Source organism: Protobothrops mucrosquamatus, unplaced genomic scaffold, assembly GCF_001527695.2.
Source record: "Protobothrops mucrosquamatus isolate PMUCROS unplaced genomic scaffold, P.Mucros_1.0 scaffold1816, whole genome shotgun sequence".
In the NCBI taxonomy this organism is placed as follows: domain Eukaryota; kingdom Metazoa; phylum Chordata; class Lepidosauria; order Squamata; family Viperidae; genus Protobothrops; species Protobothrops mucrosquamatus.
In genome coordinates, this window is record NW_015387951.1 from 18101 (window position 1) to 29682 (window position 11582).

Here is an 11582-nt window from a genome sequence, read left to right on the forward strand (position 1 = left end):
CTAAAATCCAGTAGGAACACTTCTTCTTGGAATCTTTCAAGAGGTTATTCATGAGGATCAATTTGGCTTTTTATCTAAAAGATAGTTAAAGAATAATGTTAGAACTGTGTTGATATTTTGGAATATTTGGAACGACATAATGAAGAACAAGCTGCATTGATTTTTTTTTAGATGTTTTTGACAATTTGAACTGGACTTTCTTGCTTACAGTTTTGGAAGACATGAATTTTGGAGAGAATTTTAAAATGGGTAAAATCGATTTATATTTCACAGCAATATAATATAATAAATAATTGTTAGTGGAGATCTAAACAAAATCGTGTGAAAAATAAAAAAGGCACAAGACAAGCCTGCCCATTATCCCTTCTCCTGTTTATTTTGCTTCTTGAAATACTGAATAGAGACATGAAATGGGATGAAAGGATTGGGGGGGAGTAAAGATTTAAAAACAGATTTATAAATGGAGAGCTTTTGCAGGTACAGATACGGTATAGTATTTTTAATAGAATTGTGCTGAAATCTGAATAAAGTCGAAATGAGCTCTCATAAACTGTCCTCTTTATTTTCTTTCTTTTTTTATTATTCATTCATTCATCCTCTAGCCAAACCGGAGATTGTCACTTCGGAAAGACTTAGCAATGGCATGCTACTCTGTGTGGCTACCGGATATCCTGCTCCTACTATAAACTGGTATGTTTGCCCAGCCACTGAGCAAAGGTAAGAGATCCTACACATTTATTTTGATTTTGGATTAAATGTAAAGAATAAGGAATCAATACAATCAACTCTTAACATTCAAAATGTAAAGAATAAGGAATCAATACAATCAACTCTTTAACATTCAAATGTGTGGGGGTTTTTTCATGACTTGAAACCTCATGAGAAAGTAAATTTCTTGGGGTTTCTATTGGAAGTGAGGTATGGGACGGAGAGGAAGGGTCTTAACCCATCCTACCCCACAGCAAATTCTGTTCTCATAGACATAATTTTCTCCCATATGGGATGAAAGATAGGAAAAGAGACTAAACTTCTGTTCACTAATCTTGCTTGATAACTATACCGACTTGGACAGAAGAATCTTTATTCTGGAACCTGAACTAAGATGCCTTGTAGGTCTGGTCCAGACAGCATAAACTCAACGAAAATGGTTTTAAACAAATATTTATACTCTAACACAGTTCTAGCTGGCTACAATCCGGTCCAGCACAATCTTATAGGTGCAAACAGTACACAAGAAGGACCTTTTTAATGTGCCTTGCATTCATGGGAATTGGAGACACACGACCATGATCAATAAAAACAATTTATACAGCAGTAGCCATAGCAACAGCACTTAGACTTACATACCGCTTCACAGTGCTTTACAGCCCTCTCTAAGCAGTTTACAGAGTCAGCCTATTGCCCCCAACAATCTGGGTCCTCATTTTTCCAACCTGAGAAGGATGGAAGGCTGAGTCAGCCTTGAGCCGGTCAGGATCGAACTGCTGACAGTGCGCAGTGAATTAGCCTGCAATACTGCATTCTAACCACTGCGCCAGTGGGGCTCTTGTGGTGGAGGGGTTCTGTTTGTGTTTACACCTTCATTAGATGTATGTACAGTACAGGTCGTCCTCGACCTTGAGACTATTTTTTTTTTAAACACATTTTAATGGTTTTTTAAATTCTTAAGAAAAGGTACTCAGGACACACCGTGGTGTTTGGGTAATCAAACATTCAAAAGTAAAAACATATATAAACAACTCAACTCAATACATTCACTGACCCCTCTCTATTTCCCTCAAATAACATAATACGTTTAAAATATTCCATTTCTAATTTAAATTTCTATTACTACTAAACCTGTTTTATAACTTTTATCAGTTTACAATTACCACAAACAAATGTAACTTTAAATTAACAAGTTGTCAGTTCAGGTATCCCTTCCAGATATATTCTAATTCTGAATCTCTCACATCCCTCATTTTATCACCATTCTCATTTATTTCTTCTTCCACTACACAATAGATATCCTAATAAAAATAAAATGTTAATCTACCCTATACATATATAATCCCACAGTCAATCAATCGACCTTGAGAGTATTTTTCAATGATAGTTCAGAGTTACGGCAGCGCTCTGAAAAATGTGATTTACGAGCTATCCTAAAAACTGGAACCGTCGTACCATGGGGTCACGTGTTTGCAATTTGAGCACTTGGCTCTAGTCCTTATTCACAAGGATTTCAGCATCCTATACATACATTGTGGCCACGCGGTTGCGATTTGCTATCTTCCCAGCAGGCTTATGACAGATTCGTTTAACAACTGCAGTGAGTGCTTAACAATTGTGGCCAAAATAAAAAATGTCGTAAAATGAAGCTCAACTCACTTAACAACAAAATTTGGGGCTTAATTGTGGTCATAAGTCAAAGACTACCTGTACAGATTTATCTGCACAGTTCTAATTTCTTTTGCCTTAAAGCAAATAGGAGATCACATAGTTTCAGTCAGGGGCATATTAGAATTCTGACGGCTGAGATACGCTCTTGATGTAACACCGATATTCGGCAGTGTTTCTGTGGCTTGCTTCTTGTTTCTTGAAGGTGTCATTTTAATTTATCACTAAACAGTAAGGGCCAAAGGAGATGTCACACATTTTCTAACCATTTACAGCTGGGATGTTCTTGGCCCTAATTATTTAACTCTGTAAAATGACGATTACGAAATAGCTTCTCTCTATGGCTATTATCTCTCAGCTTTGTTTATAGCAATAGCACTTAGACTTACGTACCGCTTCGTAAAGCTTTAAAGCAGGGGTCCCCAATCCCCGGCCCGTGCCAGGCCACAATCCATTCACAACCAGGCTAAGGAAGTGGTGGGCAAGCCTGGGCCCACACAGCTGTATTTATGAAAGTGGCACAAGCACACATGCACAAAACCATCCCCTCACGCCTCCCCTGCCATCGCCGTCTCCAGAAAGGTTGGGAAATGCTGCTTTACAGACCTCTAAGTGGTTTATAGAGTCATCATATTGCCCCCAACAGTCTGGGTCCTCATTTTACCGACCTCAGAAAGATGGAAGGCTGAGTTAACCTTGAGCCAGTCAGGATTGAACTCCTGGCAGTCGGCAGAGTTAGCCTACAATACTGCATTCTAACCACTGCGCCACCAAGGCTCATTTTTTTGTTTGTTCCCCACCTTTATTACTTTTATAAATAACTCCAGGTATCAAACATACTCCTATTTTCTCTACAACAAGAACCCTATGAGGTAGTTTGGGCTGAGACAGAATGGCCCAAAGTCACCAGCCGGCTTTTAGGCCTAAATGGGAACTAGAACTCACAGTCTCCTGGTTTCTAAGCTGGTGCCTTAACCGCTAGATCAAACTGTAAGAATCACGTAACATGTAATGTACCACAATTTTAGACAATACAGGGAAATTAGATTTCCCTCTACACACAGTAGATCATATAGCAAATGTGACATGTAAGGTTGGAAGAAAAAAAAGAGTTAACTACAAAGTAATTGTCCATGTTTCTAACAAGATTGCACGTATTTTGATTGCAGGTAATTCATTTGCAAGTGGGGATACAAATACTCGCCATTTTGGTGATGTTTTGAACATTATTGCTAATTTATAGTGTTTTTCCTATCCAAAACATTTTTCAGAAGTTATTTTAATGAAGGCCTTTTTTTATTAATAGCGGCAATCATGACATCTCAAGTTAATCATAAACTATCTCTGATTGTGATATTGGCAGTATATAATGAGAGTACCTTAAAGACTCTTCTGTGCCTGCATCACTGTTTGATTTGGTGATAGCAGAGCCTCAGATAGAAGGTCCATACAGAGAGTGGTAGGGACAGCTGAGAAGATTATAGGAAGCTCGCTTCCCCTTATTCAGGATACTGCCTAGAAGCACTTATATGTGCTTGGAGCTCGGAGCATTGTTAGAGACCCCACACAACCACTTTGCGGTCTGTTTCTGTTGCTCCCCTCTGGGAGGAGGTTTCGAAGTATTTATAGCAGAACTATTAGATTCTGTAACAGCTTTGTTCCTTACGCCATTCGTCTTGTAAACTCACAAGATTCATTTATCTTATCATGTAAATGTATATATCCAAACTAGATTGTGTTGTTTCTCTGGATCATATATGTGTATGTATGTGGGTATATTTATTGTTGTTGGTGGTGTTGTTGTTGTCATCATCTTTATGTAGTGTATATTGGAGGTAGTTACCCTTTGAGAGCTGTATGCAACAAAATCTCATTTTAATGTATTAATGTACATTTAAAGTGACAATAAAGTTTATTCTATTCTGTTCTGTTCTATTCTATTCTATTCTATTCTATTCCCTTTTCTATTCTCTTTTCTATTCTGGTTCTATTCTATTCTATTCTATTCTATTCCCTTTTCTATTCTATTCTATTCTATTCTATTCTATTCTATTCTATTCTATTCTATTCTATTCTATTCTATTCTATTCTATTCTCTATTCTTGTTCTATTCTATTCTGGTTCTATTCTATTCTATTCCACTCCACTCCACTCCACTCCATTCTGACCAAAATTCTATTTATACCAGAAAGAACAGTTTTTAAGAACCCAATTCTGTTCTTAATAATTGTAAGTTATACAATTGTGATCTCTTGTCAGATAGTTGCCTAATGCTAGGTCTTCTGCCTTTCAGCCCTACAATAAATTTTGCTGATGTATACTGATGTTTGGGGTCCAGAACACATAGGTTGAAAGTCTCTAATCTCACTCCCACCAACATGCCCTAAGTAATTAGTGAGAAGTATTGGACTTTTTCTTTATATTTTGAAAATTAATGAAAAGAAATTAGGTTCACAAGAAATAAATGAAAAATTAGCAGATTTGTTCACTTTCAAGGTATATACCAAGTTGGATCCCGATTTTAATTATACTTAGTGCAAACTCTGTGAAATTAATCAGATTTAAGATTGCCATGATTAACATAAGACTTCTTCAGTGAATCTGAATTAAAAGTAGCCAAATCTCCAGAGGCTGCATTAGGATAAGCATTAAATTAGAATTCCCAAGAATTTCCAAGCAAGAATATTGATATATCCTAACCATGTCACTTTCCTTCTCTTGTCAGCAAGAATGGCTGCATAACTGGGTTGAGAAAAGGCTTGGTATAAATGCCAAATTATAACCCTTGGGATACCCATCCACTAGTTTTTCTTTTCTTGTTTTTCATCCAGATGATTTGTTTTTTTCCAGGTGTCCAAATTCACCAACTGTTTCTCCAGTGAATGTAAAAACCAAATATAGAGATTCAACATTTTCTTCCTTTGGAAAGATAATTGTAGAAAGTACTATTCAAATTCAAATCAGTTTATTACAGCCATATGGCCAGAAACAATAAAATATCCAGTTATAGGCTACTTGCATACGTACATATATAAAAAATGCCCTGAGCGTGATCTAATGATGAATAAGAACACATATAATAAAATTAATTTTAAAACAAAAAACATTAGAAAGATCTAAAAATAACATCTTATTTATGTTTCCGACAAATCCCCAGTGCTGCTGCGCAGAATCTAGCCACCTGCGCCATAATTACAGCCTGTTCATCCTTAAGCAGCCCCTGGAGATAAGCAGTGTCGGAACGGCCAGGATACCTATCAATTATTGGGAGGATATATTTTTTCAAATATCTCTATAGAAAAAGAGCATCAAAGGAGTATGTGTCTAACTGTCTTCTACCTTTCCTGAGCCACAGCAATAGAGTCTTTCAACCAATGGTGTCTTTTTATACTTGCCATACAGAACGGCCAATGGAAGCACATGGCACCATGTGAGCAAAAATGACTCCAACTGGCTAAGATAACTGGTGGGAATAACAACGTATCTAATAGAATCTGGAGCCAGAAACAGCAGAGCTATCCCTAAGTCTGCTTGCCTCTCGATGTACGCTAGTTTTTCTTTTCTTGTTTTTCATCCAGATGATTTGTTTTTTTCCAGGTGTCCAGATTCACCAAACGTATCTCCAGGGAATGTAAAAACCAAATATAAAGATTCAACGTTTTCTTCCTTTGGGAATATAATTGTGGAAAGTACTATTGATACCAGCATGTTCAAGAGCAATAGCACCGTCACCTGCGAGGCTTCCAATACCATCGATAGACGTTCAGCTTTCTTTAACTTTGCCATTAAAGGTAATTTTGTGAGTTGTTTCTGAAACCGAATACAGTATTTATTCTTGCAAGCTTTTGGAAACGAGGAAGAGTTCCCCCGAACTTAAATCGCCAACTTCCTTCATGATGCTGATAACCAAATGCATATATTTTTGTCACAACTTATTCCATAACTAGCTGTACCCAGCCACGTGTTGCTATGGCTCAGTCTGGTAAAAGCGTGTGTTGCTTTTATGTCCAACAGATGGCGCTGTTTTTCAAAAAAGCATGTTTTTACCTGTCACAGGTGTGACATCTATATAATATAGGTATATAAAAACACGTGTGTATTCGAATGCAACATTGTGTCAAAATTTCAAAGCAATCGGTGAAGAACTTTCGGAGATTTAAGATTTTGAACAAACGAACATTTACATTTTTATTTATATAGATACTTGTTTTTTGCATTTTATATTAAGTATTCTAAGAAACGTAAATATTTTTACCTTTTCCTACAGAATGAGATGAAAAGCGATATTTAAATGCTTAAATCAAAACATCCAAAAAATTTCATTTTTTTCTTATTATAGGATTATTATTTTGATAATGAGGTATTGGTCAAAAGTAGGTATGTCTGCATTCACAGGTAATTCTCAACGTACGGCTGTTTGGGCTTCAAGTTACTTATGACCTGTCATCAAAGTTAGGTTGTGTCATTGCATTTTGGGTGCTTGGCAACCTTTTCCAATCCTCTGCGGTCATGTAATCACGTTTTGGAAATATTTTTGCTGTTTTCTGCGCTGGCTCAGGAATTCTAGGAGTTGAAACCCACGAGTCGTAAAAGAGCCAAGGTTGCCTACCCCTGGTCTAGGACAATGCATCTCAACTTCAGCAACTTTTAAGTTGTGTGGATTTTAACTCCCAGAATTCCTCAGCCAGCATTACAGGAGTTGAAGCCCCACATCTTTAAAGTTTTCAAAACTAAGAAATACTGGCCTAAGATAATTCCATCTCTCTGATCAGAGACTCCATTCAGCAATCAGTAAATTCTGAGCCAGTGTAGAAACATTGCTACTATAGCATCCATACCACTACCTGACACCCTCTCTTCTTTAATTAGCCAGATAATCTTAGGCATGATATTGGATTACCTTAAGCCTTTTGCCCTAGAGGTTTTACGTGTTTATGTGAGGTTATCCAAGCAGGAGTAACTAAAGATAACATATCCATTGTGCCAACCAAAGACCTGTCCTAACTAGTATCTGCCTTCACAGATACATCAGGGCACAATATTTTGTTTGAGTGGAACTTGTGGTCTGAAGTTGGAGGAACTCCATTCCAGTCGTGAAAAACTCACTTCTGACCAGTTTTGTGATCTCCTGGAAAGATGGAGTAAATGGTTAAAATGGATTGACGCAGGATCTGAGTGCTCTCTTAACTACGTTTAAGGATTTTCTCACTTTGGCAGTACTATCAATGCCTTGGTGGATTTTGGAATACAGAACCTGGTATTGTCACCATAACACTTAAGTGCCTTCTTGCCTTGGTTTACTTGGTAGCTGAGAGTAAAGCAAATTGGATGCCAGTTGAAACTCTAAGGATGGATCTGTTCACACAGGACTTGGACTCATCTGAAATCCTGCTTTATAGTAGTGGAGGCAGTGAAGAGTGGGTTCACTTTGCCTCCATTGTGCCTGCACAAAACAGCCTTGGTTTTGCACACTGCGGAATTAGTAGAACGTTGTGTGGAGAGGAGGCAGAAGAGTCAATGAACCCCTGTGAGCGATTTCCATCATTCATTGTGGACAGTGTCAGTTGGATCTGTCTCAATTTAGATTTTGTCAGAAGGGCAGGAAGATGAAAAATTTGGCACATCTGCTCATCCTGTTATTTTTGAATCTTTTTTATCAGTCAATCTCAAAGTTACGGACAGGGATGTAGAGAGATGACGACTAGCAGATGTTTATTCGACTTTTGCTTCTTCTGGCTAATTAAATAAACCTTTAGGGCTTGCACCTATGATTAAGAGGAGTGACTAATGTGTCTATGTTGTAGAAGAGGAGTTACAAGATTATTGAAAAACAAAGCCCTTCCCGGAGAAATTTTGTACAGCTATAGGCAGTCTCAAATACTGTACTCCATTTCTAGAAGACGTAATGGCTGTGTAGCTCCAGATGCATCCTAATATTGATTAATAATAATGGAGCCGTATTAGAGTTCTCTTGAATCTCTAGTGTTGATACGATCAACCATGGTAGTCTGTCGACCACTTGATAGGATTGGGGACATTATTTCATCTTGATTCCAATTGTTCCTGTTTGACCATATCTACATGATTTTGAGGAGACTACGGTCCAGTACCTGGGCTGTTATCATATAGTAATCAATAAAGTTCAGTCTTGTATCTTATGCTTTTTTTGTTGTTAGTTGCGAAGTCGTGTCCGACCCATTGCAACCCCATGGACAATGTTCCTCCAGGCCTTCCTGTCCTCTACCATCTTCTGGAGTCCTTTTAAGCTCACGCCTACTGCTTCAGTGACTCCATCCAGCCACCTCATTCTCTGTTGTCCCCTTCTTCTATTGCCCTCAATCTCTCCCAGCATTAGGCTCTTCTCCAGGGAGTCCTTCCTTCTCATTAGGTGGCCAAAGTACTTGAGTTTCAACTTCAGGATCTGGCCTTCTAAAGAGCAGTTGGGGTTGATCTCTTCTAAGACTGACCGGTTTGAACGCCTTGCAGTCCAAGGGACTCGCAGGAGTCTTCTCCAGCACCATAGTTCAAAGGCCTCAATTCTTTGGCGCTCAGCCTTTCTTATGGTCCAATTTTCACAGCCGTACATTGCAACTGGGAAAACCATGGCCTTGACTATACGCGCTTTTGTTGGCAGGGTGATGTCTTTGCTTTTTAGTATGCTGTCTAGATTTGCCATAGCTTTCCTCCCCAGGAGCAAGCGTCTTTTAATTTCTTGGCTGCAGTCCCCATCTGCGGTGATGTTGGAGCCCAGGAAAATAAAATCTGTCACTACCTCCATTTCTTCCCCATCTATTTGCCAGGAATTGAGCGGGCCGGATGCTAGTCAACATCTAATTAAAGCCATTGGTGAATTCTTCCCAAGATGAGATTAGAAGGCCTATTGAGGGAATTGTTTTTGGCAAATAAGAAACTATTTTGAGGATTGGGGTTCAATTTGTTTTCAATAAGGTTGCCTTTTGATGACAGTAGATTCACAATGTAGAAGGGCTCCTTCATTTTCAGTTATCCAAACATTGACAGGTAGCAATTGTGTGACAAGGAGCTTTTTCAGACAATTATGGCTAGTGATGTTCTAACCCTTCCTGAGCTGGTTGGATTTGACAGTGAATATCCACACCTCCGTTACTTCTACAATACTATCTGATTTAGACGGAGCTGCCCTTGAAAGTATCGGGCACAATTAATGCAAAGTATGGCAATTAAACTGCAAATTAACGTACAACACAAGGATCGTATAGTGCATATATTAAGACTGCACGGGCTTCCCAGGAATCATGTAAGATGCTGGTATTGACCATTAAAGCCTTAAATGCTTTGAAATCTGATGGTTTAAGACAGTGCTTCCCAATCAGGGGTGCGAGACGATATTCCGGGGGGGGGGCAAAAACTTGGGTTTAGAAGTTTCAGAATTATAGTGTATATGCACAATTTGTTATTTTGAACTTTTGTAAGGGGTGCGAGAATATATCAGAAGCGTTTCTAGGGGTGCGGGGTGTAGAAAAGGTTGGGAGCCGCTGATTTAAGAGATGGCTTCACCTGGTAATAGGGGACATGGTGGCACAGAGGCTTAATGATGCTGGATGTGCTAAGCAATTGCCAGCACTCTGGTGGTTTGAGTCCAGCTCTGTGGGACAGAGTGAGCTCCCATCTCTTGTCCCTAGCTCCTGCCTTCTTAGCAGTTCAAAAGCATTTTTTGCGAGTAGATGGATATTGTTGTTAGTTGCGAAGTCGTGTCCGACCCATCGCGACCCCATGGACAACGTTCCTCCAGGCCTTCCTGTCCTCTACCATCTTCTGGAGTCCATTTAAGCTCACGCCTACTGCTTCAGTAACTCCATCCAGCCACCTCATTCTCTGTCGTCCCCTTCTTTTCTTGCCCTCAATCTTTCCCAGCATTAGGCTCTTCTCCAGTGAGTCCTTCCTTCTCATTAGGTGGTCAAAGTACTTGAGTTTCAACTTCAGGATCTGGCCTTCTAAAGAGCAGTCAGGGTTGATCTCCTCTAGGACTGACCGGTTTGATCGCCTTGCAGTTCAGGGGACTCGCAGGAGTCTTCTCCAGCACCATAGTTCAAAGGCCTCAATTCTTTGGCGCTCAGCCTTTCTTATGGTCCAACTTTCACAGCCATACATAGCAATTGGGAAAACCATGGCCTTGACTATACGTACTTTTTTTGGCAGGGTGATGTCTCTGCTTTTTAGTATGCTGTCTAGATTTGCCATAGCTTTCCTCCCCAGGAGCAAGGATCTTTCCAGATGTGATTGGTGGAGGAGCGGCAGGGGAAAGTCCCGGATGAGCTGACACTGCAAGCCAGCTGGTGTGAAGCTAGCTCTTGTGATGCACCGCTGCAACAAATGGACCAGCGACTCTTGGCTGCCAAGATTTCTACTGTGCATAACATTGGAGCTTCCTGGCCTCGTGTGCCATACGCTAAATAAATAAAATAAATAATAACCTAATAATTATTCTAGCAAAATGTCAAAACCAGAAGGAGAGTCCTCTTTGAAGATACCCTTCAAAAGACTCTTCTTTCTGGATACTGGAGAGGACCTTTCCTGTCTTACCTCCAGACTATAGAATAGTGTTTGTCAACCTCAGCAGTGTTAACATGCATTGACTTCAACTTCCAGAATTTATATACTGGCTGGGGAGTTTAAGTCAATGCATCTCAAAAATGCTGAAGTTGGAAAACCCTGCTACGGAATCCTTCAGTACCTGTGTTTGACATCTGCTGCTGCAATAGCAATAGCACTTAGACTTATATACCGCTTCACAGTGCTTTACAGCCCTCTCTAAGCGGTTTACAGAATCAGCATATTGCCCCCAACAATCTGGGTCCTCATTTTACCGACCTCAGAAGGATTGAAGGCTGAGTCAACCTTGAGCCGGTGAGAATCGAACTGCTGGCAGTCGGCAGAATTAGCCTGAATTACTGCATTCTAACCACTGCGCCACCACAAATCTTCAACATTTATAAATCTTAAAGGCCATCTTTTTCACCCGTCTCTTAAAGCATTTGAATATCAATTTTAGTGTGGAATTAATTATTTTATTTATTTTTTTATTTTTTCATAATTTATATGCCGCCCTTCTCCCCACGGGACTCAGGGCGGCTCACAGAATATTAAAATAACACAACACAAACAACACAACACAACATTTCCCCTATAAAAGCCAATTAAAAACCAAATATTTATAGTCTGTGACA

The 11582-nt window shown here is 39.3% G+C and overlaps 1 protein-coding gene across 1 annotated transcript in view; it reads left to right on the forward strand.

Annotated features, from left to right (window-relative positions):
* Positions 1-11582, forward strand: part of KIT (KIT proto-oncogene, receptor tyrosine kinase) — a gene marked incomplete at its 5' end in the record, with an annotated part of 55097 nt that overhangs the window by 14062 nt on the left and 29453 nt on the right. The window contains 2 exons of the mRNA XM_015823255.1: positions 603-717; positions 5974-6167. Coding sequence (XP_015678741.1) covers positions 603-717; positions 5974-6167 — 309 coding nt within the window. The remainder of the gene's footprint in view (positions 1-602; positions 718-5973; positions 6168-11582) is intronic.